The 19852-nt window shown below is 37.2% G+C and overlaps 1 protein-coding gene across 2 annotated transcripts in view; it reads left to right on the top strand.

The window, feature by feature from the left end:
- The first annotated feature begins 2108 nt into the window (after positions 1–2108).
- The window catches only part of LOC116526229 (melanoma inhibitory activity protein 2-like), a 31444-nt gene continuing 13700 nt past the window's right edge, over positions 2109–19852 (top strand). The window contains exons 1-4 of one of the 2 annotated variants that reach the window (XM_032242491.1): positions 2109–2262; positions 3480–3562; positions 5201–5329; positions 11137–11295. In XM_032242491.1, the coding sequence (XP_032098382.1) occupies positions 2195–2262; positions 3480–3562; positions 5201–5329; positions 11137–11295 (439 nt within the window). In that variant the 5' untranslated portion in view covers positions 2109–2194. The remainder of the gene's footprint in view (positions 2263–3479; positions 3563–5200; positions 5330–11136; positions 11296–19852) is intronic. The other variant, XM_032242492.1, reaches the window with a different exon arrangement.

Genomic DNA, 19852 nt, shown 5'->3' with positions numbered 1-19852 from the left:
TTTTTTTTTTACATAAGATATGCTGCTCATTTAAATTAGATGAAAATAAAGATAGTATTCTAAAAACATCAGTTTCTTTTAATTTTGGAAATAGTGAAATGATATTCTTTATGAACTAAACACTTTGTTCCAACACAGTTATTCAAAAAATCTGATTTTTCCTTCTCTGCCTTCAGCACATTGCTTCTTTGAAAGGAGTTTATACTCCCTGGGGAAGGTGATATAATGTTCACGGATTGATTATTTCAGTGCACTGGATTGCCACTATTAGCTTTGGATAAGCTACTTAAAATTCTTTTGTCCTATTTCCTCATTTGTTTAATGATGGGATTAGATTAAGTGATCTTCAAAGCCCCTTCTAGTTGTAAAAATCCTAAAATTTTGTTACCTGATTCTCAGGGTTGAATTACTGGGTACACATTAAGAAAAGGGTCATCGTGATAGTTAGTGTATCTGTGCTCCAGAGGAACTAACTGTGTGAGGAAGCGATAAGGATGCAAATTTTGACTAATTATAAGAAAGACACTCTAACGTATAGGACTGTTGTAATAGCTGGCCTTTAGAGTACTTGTCACTAGGAGTCCTCAACAGTAGGCAGTTTGCACAGTGGGTGAATACATGGAGTCTGGAATTAGGCTGTCTTGGCTGGTGTCCTGGCTTCATCACCTATCATTAGTTTTCTTATCTGTAAGACAGATATATCAGTAGTACCTATTTCATAGTGTGATTGTGGTGATTAAATTCATGTAAGGTGATTTCCAAGTGCCTGACACATGGCATACATTCAGTGAATGTTAACTGTTGTTTTTATTATTGTTATATTGAAGTTTGATAGATGTTTCTTAGACATGTTGGAGTGGCGATTCCAGCCTAGGCTGAGGGATTAGGTATGTTGAATGTCTAGGTCCTCCTCAGTTCTAAGTTTCTGTGTGCTTTGGTATTGAGGGTTCAAATGAAAATCTGTTACTGAATTAAGCTGGGCTTGGAGATAAATTTAGTTAACCACTCTTTACCACTTGTAAAATACTTACATGTAGATTACTCTTTAAAATGGAGAGGTCCACACACAGTTTCAGGATAGGATCATAACAGGCTCTTTCTGGAAGGGCAACAGGAACATCTTACAGATCTTACAGAGACACTGACTTGTAAAGATCAGAATAAGAACCACAAACAACAATGGCCAAGAAGGGAATATGCTGAGGCCCAGAGGTAACAATTCCACATTCCTCCCTCACCCCTGCATATTTAGTGAAATCTCCTCAGGTAGATAAAGGTTATCTCAGACAACATGGTTGGAGACTACAAAGAGACTGTTAAGCAGTTGGATATACAGATCTGGGACAGCTAGATGATACCTAGGAAATAAGTGTCCTCATGTGCTCTAGAGCACAGTGGCAGGCAGGAAAACCCACGGAACTACAGGCTAAATAATTGTATATCAGGAAGGTCGCCTTGGAGAAGCTCCACAGACAAGGTATGTTTTTAGCTGAATTGGGATTGGTAGAAGGAATGAAACTGACACTGAGCAGTAGCTTGTCATGCGTTCCAGAGCTGAGCTACCCACAGGAGCAGACTGGAGTCTGGGCAGAAGACAGTTAATAGGAGAGGCTAATAATAGTTTCTGAAAAGTCATGTGGTAACAGAGTTTAACTTGTTATTCAGGGAAAAAGTTTTTCATTACAAGGAACTAATCACCCAATCGGAACCCAGACTGACTGAGTTTAGAGTCCAAGAGGCTCTGAATGTTTGACCCCGGGCTGAATGGGGACAGGGACATGGCTCAAACTATCAACTTTAAAGAGGGTAGGGGGATAATAAAGTCTCAACTATAATAACAAAAAGATAGGATGTTTATTAAAATCTCTTGTGTCCTAGGCACCACACTTAAAGGCCTTTTACATACATGACTTGTTCAGTCTACTCAGTAACTCTTTAAAGTAGGTATTATAATCCCAGATTTATAGATGAGGAAACAGCCTGAGGTCGTATGACTAGAGGTAAGAGTAGGTATTGAAATTCTGATCTTTCAGAGTCTAAGTCTTACGATTTTTCTTACTTAATTGATGATGATTTGTATGCCATTGTTGTGATATTTGTTTTTTTTAAATTAATGAATATTTACATTGACATATTTCTGCTTATTTTCTAAGTTTATATAAATGTATTTTTAAAATGTGTTATTTTCTTGAAGATGGCAGCTCGAACTGCTGAAAGAAACCTCAATGATTTAAGGAAAGAAAATGCTCACAGCAGACAAAAGTAAGTATCTTAGTGGGAACACTTTAAATTAGTTATTATTCTTACCGTTATTTCATTAATTAGGTAATACTTTTATAAGGTTAAATAAGAAAACTTGCAGTGAATCCAGCATATCTCATAAAATATCTTTTAGTTTTACTAGGAATGACTAGTTTTTTTTTTGTTTGTTTGTTGAAGTACTTGTCTTAGGTCACTGAAGTGGCATTTGGGGGAAATTGTTCAAAGATTCTTCTGTAAAAAGTATAACTAAAATTTTTTTAAACCAGTGTAGTTGGAGGCAGGTAAAAATGGTTAAAAAGAGAAAGGATGAATCTCTTTGCCGTAGGAATGCCCAGAATATCAGCATCTTTTAATGCATAAGTAGATAGGATAATATTCGTTAATTTCTCTAATTTCCTGGTTTTATAATATTGGGTGACATTGTTTTACAATAATAAAATGAAAGGTAGAATAAATGTCTACAATGTACAATACCAGGGAAGAATAAATGCTTTTCTATGAAGATGGTAACAGTCTTCTTAGAGCGTTGTAATTTCTTGCCAAAAGGTACTATTAACATTATCCAGTATTAGTTTTTAGTCCTCTTGCCTGTTTTTTCTAGTCACAGAAATTAAAATCAAATTATTAAGTGTTTTATTTCAGATCTGATGATTAAGAACTAGAAATCAAGAAATAGATTATTTTAAAATATCACATTTGTAGGATAAAAAGTTTACGAGTAAGATAGTAGGATTTCCAGTGTTACAACTGGAATCATATGAATCACATTACAATGGAAAGCATACATGACCCAGAGCCAGGACCTGTGTCTTCATTCTGGCACTTTCATTGTGAATAAATCATTTAAACTCCTAGCCTCAGTTTCCTTAGTTGTAAAATGACAGACTTGAACTGGTTGACCTTGGAGGACTCTTGTATTTCAAAAATTTGGTTTTTTGATATAGTACTCATGGTAGTCTAGTTTTGAAGAAGAAACAAAACAATTCTAAGGCTCCACAAAACATCACTGTCCCTAGGGCAGCAAGAAACTGGTTACTCCGGTTAATAAGCAGTGGGAGATACAGGTGTTTTGGTCAGAATAATTTTAGAGGATCTGTTTATTCTGTGCAGATATTAAGATAGTGAAGAGCAGCTTGTACTTGGTAGTGGCATTTTTCTTGAAATGTGGGTGCTTCTCTTGGATGAGTAACTTAGAGATGTTTATTCTTTATTTGCAGATTAACTGAAACAGAGTTTAAATTTGAACTTTTAGAAAAAGATCCTTATGCACTTGATGTTCCAAATACAGCATTTGGCAGAGGTAGTCTTTTTTTTTAACCCCTCATTTAAAATACATATTTTACATATATATATATATAGCACATATAGTTTCTATTAGTGTAAGTTAACCTTGTTATTTATATAAATATTTTAGATTTTGGAACCAAGGTTCTAGTCTAAGCTCTCTCAGAGACTTCCAAGTTTCCAGGTTTTGTTTCCCGAGGAATAATGAAAGTCATTGTTGCTTTCATTGCTCAGTAGGATTTTGTAAAATGATATATATTTAGTACCTTGAGCTCCTTGAAAAGCCAGGTGCTTGGCATATACTAAGGTACTCATTAACAGTTTTCCGGGAGATTGAATGAATAAGGAGTGCTTACATGGAATAGCATTGTGACTGTTTACCTATTAATTATACATTGAAATTTGCTTGCTTAATAATTAAAAATAGTTTTTAATTATTTAAAAGTATTAATTTAAAAGGTGGGAAAACCTCAATATGAGTTTCGATTGCTTTAATTACCTTCAAGGGAGGACCAATTTTTTGTAAGACATATTTAACATTTCTGTCCATTGTTAAGTTAGGGTCTGCAATACTCTCAAACTTTTGCAAACAGTTTAAATTTTTTCATAACAGTTTCGGTTGAATTGGAATTAAGCTTCTGAGGTAGTGAAAATCTATATATAGGTAGAGTCCCATTTTAATAATCTTTGGAAAGTTATGAAAATCACTTTTGAGAGTAAAATTTCATTAAAACGAAAGTCTTTCTACATTAAAAAATATGAGATTATTAAGAATTTTAGGTAGTAACAAAGTTTGGTTTGGGGTGAAATATACAAAAGGATAGTTGTTTGTTTGAATCCAACACAGAAGTTTCAGGGAGGGTAAATAATGCTTTGATTTTTTCTTGTAGCTGGTTTGAATACCAGCTACACCAATGTTTTAAATTTAACATGTTTTAAAAATGTTATTTTGTTGCTGTTTAAGTTTGTTTGTATTTTGTTTTTGATTATTGACCTTGGAAACAAAACCATTATTTGAGAGTGGTGAAGTTTGTAAAGTGGTATGTGTCTTGGCTATATAGATCATAGATAAAGTGATTTATTTGATAAATCAGTATTGTAAACTGACTTTTTACTGGTAATGAATCAAAAGTAATTTGTGGTCTAGCTTCAGAGTATTTTATGCATTTTTCTCCTTTTCATAATCTGAGTATTATTCAAACCATTCATGGCTCAATACAGCCTATCTGGTCCTGATTTAAACTGAGTACTTCTGTGTTGCAGTGAGAACTGCAACACAACTGAAATGTCTGGATGTTTTTACTCCTAGTGAAAACAAAAAATCAAACTGTATGCTCCCCATATCCTTCTGTAACTCTAAAACATATCTCTAATATCCTTTGCTTAATATAAATGATTATTTAAGTGTATTAATTCCCAATACGTTGATGTTTTTATTGGTTAAAGTGTCTAGTTGGTAGACAAATAAAGAAAACACCAGACTCTATATTTAATTCTGTTCTATATTAGCAAAAGCAAAGGATATGTTCAGGACATGGAATAAACTTAAATTGGCAACACGATGACCTGATGGTAATTATTGAAATGGGATTCTAACTCTATAGTGTAGCTAAGTGAAACTATGAATTTAAATATGCTGTTTTAATTATTCCAGAGCATTCCCCATATGGTCCCTCACCATTGGGTCGGCCTTCATCTGAAACGAGAGCTTTTCTCTCTCCTCCAACTTTGTTGGAGGGTCCACTCAGACTCTCACCTTTGCTTCCAGGGGGAGGAGGAAGAGGTATATTGTTTAAACATCTTTATTACTCTAGATTTCTTCCTTACTTTATATTTTCATTTCACCGTACCTTAAAAATGATCTGTAAACATTTGGAAAATATAGGCATTCCTTGCACTTATTGGAAATAACTTTTATTTGGAAAATTAGCTCTGACATCTAATTTTAATATATTTTTCTCTTAGAAACAGTGCTATATTAGATTACATTTTGATCAAGGATTTGATATGTATCTTTTTAAACCATATTTTTGACTTCTTAAAAACAATATATTACACGATGTAATATAAAATTTTCTGACTACATAAAATACAATAACAGTATAACCTAGCATAAAATTACATATATATACATATATATGTGTATCTATAAAAAAATATATATATATATACGTGTGTGTGTGTGTGTGTGTGTGTGTTATATGTGTGTGTGTGTGTGTGTGTGTGTGTATATATATGTATTTTTTGAGACGGAGTTTTTACTCTTGTTGCCCAGGCTGGAGTGCAGTGGTGCGAGTTCGGCTCACTGCAACCTCCACCTCCCAGGTTCAAACAATTCTCCTGCTTAAGTCTCCCGAATAGCTGGGATTACAAGAACATGCCACCACATCTGGCTAATTTTTTTTTGTATTTTTAGTAGAAATAGATTTTGCTACCTTGGCTGATCAGGCTGGTCTCTTAACTCCTGACCTCAGGTGATCCACCCTCCTCAGCCTTCCACAGTGCTGGGACTACAGGTGTGAGCCACCATAAAATTATATTTTGATGAAACATTAAAATTTGGAATTAAAAAAATTTACATTAGTATCATGAGCTTTTTATTGCAGAAAATTAGAAAGTGAAAGAATCTTTTTATAGACTCAAGGAAATCAGTAGTGCTCTTCTTGTAGGCAGATTTTTGATGGGAACCTCTACTGTGGTCTAAATCATTTGTTAATACATTGTGAAACCAGCCAGGATTGTCTGATGTCAACCCCTTATGTGTAGTTGAGAATTTCTGTAGCTACCTCAGGCCCCTAAGCATTAGCTATTCTGCATTTATCTCATCAACATTACCCTGGTGTTATAAAAGGCCCTAGTATCTTTGAAAACTCCTGTGTACCTGGAGTTTTCCTTTTTTGATCTCCCACCATACTTACTTTGTCAAGTTGTTTTAAAGTTTTCTGTTAATTTGTGGCGAAATTGAGAGATACAGAGCCCTATTTATTCCAAAATCAAAAGTCTTACATTTTCTGTTCCAAGTCTGCGTTTTATAAGAGCTGATTACTTCTTCACAAGTGAAACGTTTTCACTCTTTTTATCAGTGATTTTAGCAGATTGAATTTGAGATAGGAACATAAAGTAATAAATCTAAATAAAAACAACAAATTAAATCCAACAAGTCAAAATTCATATACTCAGTTGGCTATTACTCATCTAAATAGTATCTCAGGAAGTCTCTGTACTTGTTAGTTGAAGCTGCCGTTATTCCAAATACTTTTGGAACTCTTCTTTTGAAATTGTTTTCAAAGAATATGAGAAAAATCAACTTTCTACTCTATGGTCATGAGATAGTCTCCCTTTGCCCATATGTTGTTTGTATCCTCTTTCTCCAGCCTCATTTTGCTACACTTAGAGCTGTTCTCGTCTACCTCCCAGTCGCCCCTGTAGATTAGGCCACAGCCTGGGGTCCCTTCAGAGTCTTTGCTTGTGTTGCTTTTGAACTGGAAGCTCCTAGGGAAAGGGACTGCCCTATAGACTGATACTTACAGCCTAAGGGAGGTTTTGCATTAAGCACTTTAGGAAAGGGACTGATTTTGACATGCCTGCTGCAAGCTTAGGACTTAGTTCCCTAAGTCCATCCACAACCCTCCATTTTTTACCTTGACTCACACCAAGAAAAGCATTTTATAGTATGTCATATTGCACACCAACATAAATATAATTGAAACCTGCTACATATAATAGTACTTACCATACAGTTTTGTTGCTTTCTATTCGGTTTTATCTTGTTTCATTAATTAGCATTATTTTTAAAATTTCACACATCACAAATGAGTAGGAGCTAGCAGTCTGAAAAAAACAGTGCCCTAGATAAAGGGCATAATTGGCTAAACTGCAAATACAAATCACTGGAAATCGAATTACATAAGTCAAGGATTGCTTGTAGTCAATTGAATATTTGAAATGATTAAAATTTACCTTTGATTTCTCCTCTTCTATCTCCTCTCCTATTCAATTTAAAGATACAGTGTGTTTAGATTATCTGCAAGGGTGTTTTACTATTTGTTTAAAAAGCTACAGAAGTTCTAGGTAAGTTGTCATTGGTTCTTACAGAGTTAATTTGAACTAAAAGTTTATATGATCCACCAAAGGAGGTTGGAGAGTACCCATTGTTTTCCTTACTTTTACTATCTTTTTAATTTGAAGTTTGGATGAGTGATACATTTGAATAATATTGAGTATAAGTAGAACAATTTCTTTTTAGAACACATTGTGTGTAACTTTTGGTTTGAATAGAAAACTTTAATCAGTAGTATTTTCAGGTTTGTAATTTTCACAGGTAGTCAGTTGGCCTGTAGCTCTGGTCTTCTGGAAGTAAGCAATCAGGAGGGAAAGCCTTTGAATGTTACCTTTAAATATCTGTGCCTCATTCCAGATGAACTCAGCCTGACTGATGCTTGCACATTTTCTGTTTTCCCAGCCTTCTTCTTCTAATGAGCTAATTATTAGGATGAAGAAGCTAGAAGGAAAGATTTGGGGAGTTTAATAGAATGTATACCCATAAGGAAAAATGGTAGTTTACTTCCTGATTTAAAAACCAGTTGATCTGATTCTACTAAAGGGAGTAGATGGAAAATTTGTTTTGAAGATTATTATATATTAAGCATGAATGCTTATGCTGATTTGTACAAGTTACCAAGAGAAGTTAAAATTAATTTTGGTTTCTTCTCTTAAAGGAAGTACTGAAATGGAGTAAGCATTTTCGTTAAACTTTTTTTTTTTTTTTTTTGAGACGGAGTCTTGCTCCGTTGCCAGGCTGGAGTACAGAGGTACAATCTCAGCTCACTGCAACGTCTGCCTCCTGGGTTCAAGCGATTCTTCCCCATCAGCTTCCTGAGTAGCTGGGACCACAGGTGCATGCCACCATGCCCAGCTAATTTTTGTATTTTTAGTAGAGACAGGGTTTCACCATGTTGGCCAGGATGGTCTCAATTTCTTGACCTTGTGATCCGCCCACCTCGGCCTCGCAAAGTGCTGGGATTACAGGCCTGAGCCACCGTGCCTGGCCTAGACTTCTTTTTTATTATTTACTTATTCTTGAGATAGCCTCACTCTGTTGCCCAGGCTGGAGTGCAGTGGCGATCTCTGCTCATTGCAACCCCCTGCTTCCTGGGTTCCAGCGATTCCTGTGCCTCAGCTTTCAGAGTAGCTGGGATTATAGGCGCATGTCACTACACCCGGTTAATTTTTGTATTTTCAGTAGTGATGGGTTTCACTGTCTTGGCCAGGCTGGTTTTGAACTCTTGACTTAAGGTGATCCGCCCACCTCGGCCTCTGAAAGTGCTGGGATTATAGCCATGAGCCACTGCGCCCAGCCGTTTTAGCTAGCTTTTTTGTTTTTTTTTGAGACGGAGTCTCTCACTGTCACCCAGGCTGTAGTGCAGTGGCGCGATCTCGGCTCACTGCAGTCTCTGCCTCCTGGGTTCAAGCAATTCTCCTGCCTCAGCCTCCCAAGTAGCTGGGACTACAGGTATGCGCCACCATGCCCAGCCAACTTTTTTGTGTTTTTAGTAGAGACGGGGTTTAACCGTGTTGGCCAGGATAGTCTCAACCTCCTGTCCTCGTGATCCACCTGCCTTGGCCTCCCAAAGTGCTGGGATTATAGGCATGAGCCACTGTGCCTGGCCCTTAGACTTTTATTGAAAAAAAAAAAATTGTTTTCTGGGTGCAGTGGCTTACACCTATAATCCCAGTAATATGGGAGGCCAAAGTGAAGGGATTGCTTGAGCCCAGGAGTTTGAGACCAGCCTGGATAACATGGCAAAACCCTGTATCTACAGAAAATACAGCAATTAGCAAAGTGTGGTTACACATGCCTGGTGTCCCAGCTGCTTGTAAGGCTGAGGTGGGAGGATTGCTTGAGTCCAGGAGATGGAGGTTGCAGTAAGCTGAGAATCGCACCTCTGCACTCCAGTCTGGGAAACAGTGACACCCTGCCTTGCTGTTCTTGAGAATAATAAGCTTTTGTTTCCTGGACAATATAATTTTGAGAAGACCCCTTTTCCCCCTCAGTGACAGATAAATGAGGTATTAATGTATGTTATGAATGTTAAAACATTTTTTTATATTTGTCTTTTCCATTTTAATTGAATATGGGTTTTATTTTATTTATTTTATTTTTTTTGAGATGGAGTGTCACTCCGTCACCCAGGCTGGAGTGCAGTGGCACGATCTTGGTTCACTGCAGCCTCCTCCTCCTGAGTTCAAGTGATTATCCTGCCTCAGCCTCCCTAGTAGCTGGGATTATAGGCACCTGCCACCATACCTGGCTAATTTTTGTACTTTTAGTAGAGATGGCGTTTCACCATGTTGGCCAGGCTGGTCTCAAACTCCTGACCTCGGGTGATCTGCCCTCCCCAACCTCCCAAAGTGCTGTGATTACAGGTGTGAGCCACTGTGCCTGGCCCTGAATATGGGTTTTAAATTAAGGTACTATCTTTTCTGCGGTCATCAGAAGGGGACTTTAAAATTACTCACCCCTTTATAAATGTAAACTTACCAGATTTTCTTATCCAAATGAATATTAGCTCATTTAAAGTGATTATTTCAACAGTGCTGTTTTTTTTTGAAACTATTGTTTTAGACTTGTCTTCAGAACTTATGAATTCTCCTTTTGAATGTGAATTTGATATTTAGAAATTACTGAAAGCCATATAAAGCCAATTTATCTGTTGTATGTAATGTTTTAAATCAGGCTAGTTAAAATCGTTTTTGGGCAGAAGTGTTTCTTATCTTCTCATTGACTCTTAACACTACTCATTGAATTTGGGTGGAAGTGGAGAGTCATGTTTTAATATTGAGATGCAATTTTTTGCATGGGGGGCTATTTATTTATTTATTTTTTAAATACGGAGTCTTGCTCTGTTGCCAGGCTGGAGTGCAGTGGTGTGATCTTGGCTCATTGCAACCTCTGCCTTCTAGGTTCAGGTGATTCTCCTGCCTCAGCCTCCCGAGTAGCTGGGAATACAGATGTGTGCCACCACACCTAGCTAACTTTTGTATTTTTAGTAGAGACGGGGATTCATCAAGTTGGCCAGAATGGTCTTGACCTCTTGGCCTTGTGATTTGCCTGCCTCGGCCTCCCAAAGTGCTGGGATTACAGGTGTGAGCCACTGGGCCCGGCCTGCATGGCTCTTAAGTTAATCTCAGTGCATTTCCAAAAGAGTTTTTCTGAAAGATACTTTAAATAGTAGGAAAATTACTAAAATAGATATATAACTGCTAAGATGACTGTTTTAAAGAAATCATGCCCATTTGGATTATTGTAATATTAGTTTAAGCAAGAAAATCATTTATTTTTAAAAATGGTTATATTTTATATTCATTTATTTTTATTATTTCATATATTTTTTATTTAATCATTTATTATAATCACTTTAATTATCCTGCTACATCTGGCATAGGAATCACTATAGCAATTTACTTTCTAAACCCTTACTTTTCAGATTTCGTATTTATAACTTATGATTTAACCACTGATTTTATGTGTAAAACAAGTATATGACTTTTTAAGATGAAACAAATTTGTATATTTTTTTCTTTAATTAGGCTCAAGAGGCCCAGGGAATCCTCTGGACCATCAGATTACCAGTGAAAGAGGAGAATCAAGCTGTGATAGGTTAACTGATCCTCATAGGGCTCCTTCTGACACCGGGTCCCTGTCACCTCCATGGGAACAGGACCGTAGGTTGACGTTTCCTCCACCAGGTATGTAAAGGCAATAGTTATTATTTCTTTTTGAAAGACAGCCGGGATGTGAAACACACAGGAATGAAAGAAGAGAGGGGTATATATGTGCTGTCTCTCAAGAAAAACCATGGTACATTTTGAGAACAATGATAAATAATCTAAACAGAATGAATCTAAATTGAATGATTTGAGAATGATTTAATTGTTTAGAAAGCTGTTTTTCTCCCTAAATGGAATGTTTTTATTGTTTTTGTTGCTTATAGAGATAATGCATGTTTATTTTAGAAAATCCAAACAACGCAGAAGTGTGTAAAGAAGTGAAAAATCCCTTTTGTCACCTCAGCATGTCCTTCCTAGAATTTAGTTGAAGGTATATAGCTTTTAGAGTTTTAATACACTTAGCTATTCAAATTCTTTAATCACCCCGTGCAGTTGTACCATTCATCCTCTTTTGTAATTGTCAGCATTTTATCTAACCAAAATAAATATATTTACCAGAAGAGTCACAGCAGAATATTTTGAAATACGATAATAACTGCTGTTTTAATAGCTGCAACATCTACATTAGGTATTTCTCCTAATGCTATCTCTCCCCTTTGCCCCCTGCCTCCCAACGGGCCCCGGTGTGTGATGTTCCCCTCCCTGTGCCCACGTTCTTACCGTTCAACTCCCAACTTGTGAGTGAGGACATGCGGTGTTTGATTTTCTGTTATTGTGTTAGTTTGGTGAGAATGATGGTTTCCAGCTTCATCCATGTCCCTGAAAAGGACATGAACTCATCCTTTTTTATGGCTACATAGTATTCCATGGTGTATATATGCCACATTTTCTTTATCCAGCCTAACATTGGTGGGCATTTGGGTTGGTTCCTGGTCTTTGCGATTGTGAATAGTGCCATAATAAACGTGTGTGCATGTGTCTTTATAATAGAATGATTTATAATCCTTTGGGTATATACCCAGTAATGGGATTGCTGGGTCAAATGGTATATCTATTTCTAGATCCTTGAGGAAGTGCCACACTGCCTTCCACAATGATTGAACTAGTTTACATTCCCACCAACAGTGTAATAGCATTCCTGTTTCTCCACATCCTCTCCAGCATCTGTTGTTCCCTGACTTTTTAATGATTGTCATTCTAACTGCCACGAGGTGGTATCTCATTGTGGTTTTGATTTGCATTTCTCTAATGACAAGTGATGATGAGCATTTTTTCATATGTTTGTTCACTGCATAAATGTCTTCTTTTGAAAAGTGTCTGTTCATATCCTTTGCCCGTTTTTCGATGGTGTCGTTTGTTTGTTTCTTGTAAATTTGTTTAAGTTCTTTGTAGATTCTGGATATTAGCCCTTTGTCAGATGGATAGATTGCAAAAGTTTTCTCTCCCATTTTGTACGTTACCAGTTCACTCCAATGATAGTTTCTTTTGCTGTGCAGAAGCTCTTTAATTTAATTAGATCCCATTTGTCAATTTTGGCTTTTGTTGCAGTTGCTTTTGGTGTTTTAGTCATGAAGTCTTTGCCCATACCTATGTCCTGAATGGTATTACTTAGGTTTTCTTCTAGTGTTTTTATGGTTTTAAGTCTTACATTTCAATTTTTAATCCATCTGGAGTTAATTTTTGCATAAGGCATAAGGAAGGGGTCCAGTTTCAGTTTTCTGCATGTGGCTAGCCAGTTTTCCCAACACCATTTATTAAACAGGAAATCCTTTCCCCATTGCTTGTTTTTGTCAGGTTTGTCAAAGATCACATGGTTGTAGATCTGTGGCGTTATTTCTGAGGCCTCTGTTCTGTTCTCTTGGTCTGTATATCTGTTTTGGTACCAGTATCATGCTATTTTTGTCACTGTAGTATTGTAGTGCAGTTTGAAGTCAGGTATGTGATGCTTCCAGCTTTGTTCTTTTTGCTTAGGAATGTCTTGGCTATTTGGGCTCTTTTTTGGTTCCATATGAAACTTAAAGTAGTTTTTTCTGATTTTGTGAAGAAAGTTCATGGTTTTTTTTTTTTTTTTTTTTTTTTTGAGACGGAGTTTCACTCTTGTTACCCAGGCTGGAGTGCAATGGCGCGATCTCGGCTCACCGCAACCTCCGCCTCCCGGGTTCAGGCAATTCTCCTGCCTCAACCTCCTGAGTCGCTGGGATTACAGGCATGTGCCACCATGCCCAGCTAATTTTTTGTATTTTTTTTAGTAGAGACGGGGTTTCACCATGTTGACCAGGATGGTCTCGATCTCTTGACCTCGTGATCCACCCGCCTCGGCCTCCCAAAGTGCTGGGATTACAGGCTTGAGCCACCGCGCCCGGCGAAGAAAGTTCATGTTTTTAGCATGAATAGGTGTTGAATTTTGCCAAAGCCTTTTCTGCATCTATGGAGATAATCATATGGTTTTTGTCATTGGTTCTGTTTATGTGATGGATTATGTTTATTGATTTGCATATGTCAAACCAGTCTTGCCTCCCAGGGATGAAGCCAACCTGATTGTGGTAGATAAGCTTTTTAATGTGCTGCTGGATTCAGTTTGCCAGTATTTTATTGAGGATTTTTGTATCGACGTTCATCAGGGATATTGGCCTGAAATTTTCTTTTTTGTTGTGTCTCTGCCAGGTTTTGGAATCGGATGATGCTGGTCTCACGAAATGAGTTAGGGAAGAGTCCCTCTTTTTATATTATTTGGAATAGTTTCACAAGGAATGGTACCAGCTCCTCTTTGTGCCTTTGGTAGAATTCGGCTGTGAAACCCTCTGGTCCTGGGCGTTTTTTGGTTGGTAGGCTGTTAATTACTGCCTCAGTTTCAGAACTTGTTATGTATTGGTCTATGCAGGGATTGGACTTCTTCCTTGCTTACTCTTGGGAGGGTGTATGTGTCCAGGAATTTATCCATTTCTTCTGGATTTTGTAGTTTATTGGCATGGAAGTGTTTATAGTATCCTCCAATGGTAGTTTGTATTTCTGTGGAATCAGTAGTTATCTCCCCTTCATCATTTTTTATTGTGTCTATTTGCTTATTCTCTCTTTCCTTATTAGTCTGCTAGTGGTCTATTGTGTTAATCTTTTCAAAATACCAGCTCCTGGATTCATTGATTGTTTTTTTTTGAAAGGTTTTTTGTGTCTTTATCTCCTTCAGTTCTTCCCTGATCTTAGTTATTTCTTACTTTCTGCTAGCTTTTGAGTTTATTTGCTCTTGCTTCTCTAGTTCTTTTAATTGTGATGTTAGGGTGTCGATTTTAGATCTTTCCTACTTTATCCTGTGTGCATTTTAGTGCTGTGAATTTCTCTCTTAACACTGATTTAGATATGTCCCAGAGATTCTCGTACGTTGTATCTTTGTTCTCATTGGTTTCAAAGAACATCTTTATTTCTACCTTAATTTCGTTTTTTACCTAGTAGTCATTCAGGAGCAGGTTGTTCAGTTTCCATGTAGTTGTGCGGTTTTGAGTCAGTTTCTTAATCCTGAGTTCTAATTTTATTGCACTGCGGTCTGAGAGACTGTTACAATTTCTGTTCTTTTACATTTGCTGAGGAGTGTTTTACTTTCAATTATGTGGTCAGTTTTAGAATAAGTGCTGTGTGGTTCTGAGAAGAATGTATATTCTGTTGATTTGAGGTAGAGAGTTCTGTAGATGTCTTTTAGGTCCACTTGGTCCAGAGCTGAGTTCAAGTCCTGAATATCCTTGTTAATTTTCTATCTCATTGATCTGTCTAATATTGACAGTGGAGTGTTAAAGTCCCTCACTATTATTGTGTGGGGGGTTTAAGTCTCTTTGTAGGTCTCTAAGAACTTGCTTTATGAATCTGGGTGCTCCTTATTGGATGCATATATATTTGGAATAGTTAACTTTTCTTGTTGCATTGATCCCGTTGTCATTATGTAATGTGTGGATTTATTTACCTTTGCCTTTTGCTGTCGGTGACCTTCAGATGTAGTTTTGCGTGGTCATCCTTTTTGTTGATGTTGATGCTATTGCTTCATGTTTGTTAGTTTTCTTCTAACAGGCCCCTGTTCTGCAGGTCTGCTGGAGTTTGCTAGGGAAGAATTTTAAGCCAGTGGATCTTAGCTTGCTGAGCTCTGTGCTGAGCAAGACCACTTGGCTCTCTGGCCTCAGTGCACTTTCCAGGGTAGTGAATGGTTCTGTCTTTGTGTTGTTCCAGGCGCCCATGGGGTATGGAAGAAAAAAACAACCTCCTGCAGCTAGCTCAATGTCTGCTCAAACAACCACCCAGGTTTTTGCTTGAAACCCTGGGCCCTTGTCCTGTAGCCACTCAAGGGGATCTCCTGGTCTGTGGGTTGCGAAGACTGCGGAAAAAGCATGGTACATGGGCCGGATAGCACCATCCTGCACGGCACAGTTCCTCATGGCTTCCCTTGGCTAGGGGAGGGAGTTTCCCAACCCTTTGCACTTCCTTGGTGAGGTGATGCCTCACCCTGCTTCTACTCATCCTCTGTGGGCTGCACCCATTGTCTAACCAGTCCCAGTGAGATGAACCAGGTACCTGAGTTGGAAATGTAGAAATCACCTGCCTTCTGCATTGGGTCTCACTGTGAGTTGCAGACTGAAGCTATTCCTATTTGGCCATCTTGCCTGGGAATCAACAATTTCTTTTGATCCATCTTCGGGTTTACTGAGTCTTTGCTTTTCTATCTCCATTATACTATTAAGCTTATCTAGTAAAAGTTTTATTTTAGATATATTTTTAGGTCTAAAATTACCATTTGGTTCCTTTTTTATAGTTTTGATTTCTCTGCTGAGTTTTTTAAAAATCTTTTTATTCGTTATAAGCATTTTTTATACCATTGAGTATATTAGTTTTATAATAACTGCTCTAAAGTCATTGCATGATAATTCTAACATCAGGGTCATCTTAAGGTTGGCCTCTAGTGATTATATTTTCCCTTAAGGGTGGGTCACATTCTCCTCTTTCTTGATGAGTTTGTTTTGGATCCTAGACATTGTGGCAATTCTGGATTCTATTCTGTTCCTCTAAGATTATTATTGGTCTTGTTTTAGAAGACCATTTACTTGGATAGGCTCAAACTGCAGACTTTTTCTCTTCTGTGGTGGGCAACAACTCAAATATCAGTTCAGTTTTTTTTGCCTTACCTGAAAACTGCTTAAATTTGCCTTTTACATGTGTGGTTCAGGGGGTCAGCCATAGACTTGAGCAGAGATTATACCCAGAATTTTGGGCTTTACCTTTCTGGCTTTCTCTTTTCTAGGATATCCCAATCCCATTGCCTCAGGCTCTGCTCTGTGCACTTGTTCTTCAGGCAAGAAAGTTTTACTGAGTTTTGACTGCTGTGTGCTGCAACTCACTGTGGTCTTCCTTTAGGTTACAACATAAAAGTGGAAAATGCACCCCCTACCTAGTTGCTATTCCTTCCTTCTTCCAAACTCCCACTTCTTTTCTAAGTCTTCCTGCTTTTGTTCATGCTTAAGGGCTTCAGGCATTTTTTTTTTTTTTTGTATAGTCTGGAGTTTATAGTTTTTTGTAGGAGAGTCAGTCTGAGTTTACTCACCTTACTAGAAATGGAACCTGGTCTCCATACTTTTAAAAATTTGTGAGCTTCTAAATTGATATCTTCATGGAAGAGATAATGTGTCCATTCTACAGAGTATCTCTAAGTAATGAACTTGGTCCATTTGGTTGGACAGCGGGCCAACCTGTGTCAACTATAATCTCAATGTCATAGACAAGGGTACTTCTAAAGACACAGTAAAGGAATTTTCAGTATTGTTCTAAAATTTATGATGAGTGAGTAGGGCTAAATGACTCCTGAGGCACTAGCATAAATTATAAATGCATTTCTCGGTTAGATTCATTCCTACCTAAAGTTACAAAAATATTCTATGCTTGCTCTTAAAAGAGAAAATAACATATATATATATATATAGAGAGAGAGAGAGACGGAGTTTCGCTCTTGTCGCCCAGGCTGGAGTGCAATGGCGCGACCTCGGCTCACTGCAACCTCCGCCTCCTGGGTTCAAGTGATTGTCCTGCCTCAGCCTCCTGAGTAGCTGGGAATACAGGCGTGTGCCACCATGCCTAGCTAATTTTTTGTGTTTTTGTAGACATGGGGTTTCACCATGTTGGCCAGGCTGGTTTTGAACTCCTGACCTCAGGTGATCCACCTGCCCCGGCCTCCCAAAGTGCTGGGATTACTGGTGTGAACCATTGCACCCGGCCTAGGCTTTTTAAATCTTACCATTGCTGTTACTTTTTTGTGTAACCTTGGGCAATAAATTTTACTTGTCACTATTTTCTCTCCTTCAAAATATGGTCTTCTGGCTGAGTGTAGTGACTCATGCCTGGAATCCTAGCACTTTGGGAGGATGAGATGGGAGGATTGCTTGAGGGCAGGAGTTCTAGAGCAGGCTGGCCAAAATAGTGAGATTCTGTCCCACGTGCCTTCCCCCCCACCCCCACACACAAAAACAACCAAAGAAAACATTGACTTCTGTACAACAGGAATGGTGATGTTCTAAAGTAATCGGCCTCTCTTTTATGTAAGGTTGACTTATTGGGACTCATGAAGAGTCCTTCTCACTAATACTTGTCTTTAATATTTTTCTTAAATTTTAAAATATTTTAGTTTAAAATACTTATGTTAAAAAATAATATGACAACTAAAATACGTTTCTGAAAAATATGGATTCTCTAGTTGAGGTTATCTGTCATTTAGTCTGTTAGGGATACTTTGTAAAATGTGTATATTTTCTTAACATATTACTACTTGGAAGAAAAGTTTCAGATTTCCATTGACTTAAGAGGAGTTAGCAGAAATAATTTAAATAGTTCCATAATTACAAGGAATCACTTATTTTTGCACTGTTAAATACTTTGAAAAGAGAGAAAACTTTTCTTAGCTTATATAGTCAGAAAAAAACTGCTGTAACTTACCTTTTTTCTCATATACCCTATTCCAGACATTCTTTAAAAAAATATTTTAATGTTAACTTTTATTTGAGATTCACAGGGTACACATGTAGGTTACATGGGTATATTGTGTGATGCTGAGGTTCGGGCATGACTGAACTCATCACCCAGGAAGTGAGCATAGTACCCACAATTTTTCAGCCCTTGCCTCCCTTCCTCTTTCCTCCCTTTACTCTGGTAGTCCCTAGTGTCTGTTGTTGCCATCTTTATGTCCATGTGTACTCAGTGGTGTTTAGTTGTCACTTATAAGTGAGAATTGGTTTTCTGTTTTTGCATTAATTCACTTAGGATAATGGCCTCTGGCTGCATCCATGTTGTTGCAAAGGACATGATTTCATTCTTTCTTAGGTCTTTGTAGTATTCTATGGTGTATATGTACTGTATTTTCTTTATCCGGTCCACTGTTGGTGGGTATCTGGATTGATTTCATGTCTTTGATATTGTGAATAGTGCTGTGATAAACATAGGAGTGCTCGTGCCTTTTTTGTAGAACGACTTAGTTTCTTTTGGATATATACCTAGTAATGGGATTGCTGGGTCAAATGATAGTTCTGTTTTAAGTTCTTTGAGGAATGTTAAAACTGATTTCCACAGTGGCCTAACAATTTATATTCACACCAACAGTGTAAAAGCATTCCATATTCTCTGCAAATTTTGACTTTTTAATAGTAGCCATTCTGACTAGTGGTAAGGTGGAATCTCATTGTGGTTTTGATCCAAACATTCTTATTACTTAGAGGTTTTATTAGCAAGTATACACCTAGTTTCTTCAAGTAATCAACATTTTATTTTCATTATTTTCAGTAGCAGACTCAACCTTATAAACTAATAAGGATTTTAAAACTTTTTTTTAAAGATTTCTTTTAAAACTCTGTGTGGAATATAAATGGTTATTAAAGGTTAGTACACAAATTTGGCTACCTTATTAGGATAGAGCTAATTCTGCTGATAATATGTATACAAAGCACAATATGTATACAAAGTTTTATACAGTGTTGAATAGTCTACAGTGTATCTATTCATCTAACATTGTTATACGTGTATTTAATTAGTTTGCATGTTTAGAACAAGACTGGCTTAGGTGAAAAAGCATTTGGACTGGAAATCAAGAAATTTGCTTTCTGGTCTTCACTTTTTTATCCTTTAGTGTGATTAAAAAATTTTTTTTAAAGATTTTTTTTAGAGACAGTGTCTCACTTTGTCACCTAGCTGGATTGCTATGGCGTGGTCATAGGTTACTGTAGCCTTGAACTCCTGGACTCAAGCAATCCTCCCCTCTCAGCCTCCCAAGTAACTGAGACTATAGGCATATGCCACAATGCCTGGGTAATTTTTATTTTGTTTTAATTTGTTTTTGGAGATGAGGTCTCGCTATGTTTACCCAGGCTGGTCTCAAACTCCTAACCTCCAGTGGTCCTCCCGCTTCAGTCTCCTAAATAGCAGGGGACTACAGGCATGAGCTGTCATGCCTGGCTTTTAGTGTGATTTTTTAAAACTTGTTTTATTTCTTTATACCTTATATGTTATATAGTGACATAACCATATACAGTCTATGAGAAACTCATTCAAATATAAGGAGATGGAAAGTAAAAGGATAGAAACTGTACAACAGTACAAACATTGTACAAACATTAATCAAAAG

This window comes from Sapajus apella, unplaced genomic scaffold, assembly GCF_009761245.1.
Source record: "Sapajus apella isolate SASKATOON/1434 unplaced genomic scaffold, GSC_monkey_1.0 scaffold50, whole genome shotgun sequence".
NCBI classification, from domain to species: Eukaryota; Metazoa; Chordata; class Mammalia; order Primates; family Cebidae; genus Sapajus; species Sapajus apella.
Note: the sequence above shows the minus strand (reverse complement) of the source record. Positions and strands in the feature narration are given on the sequence as shown.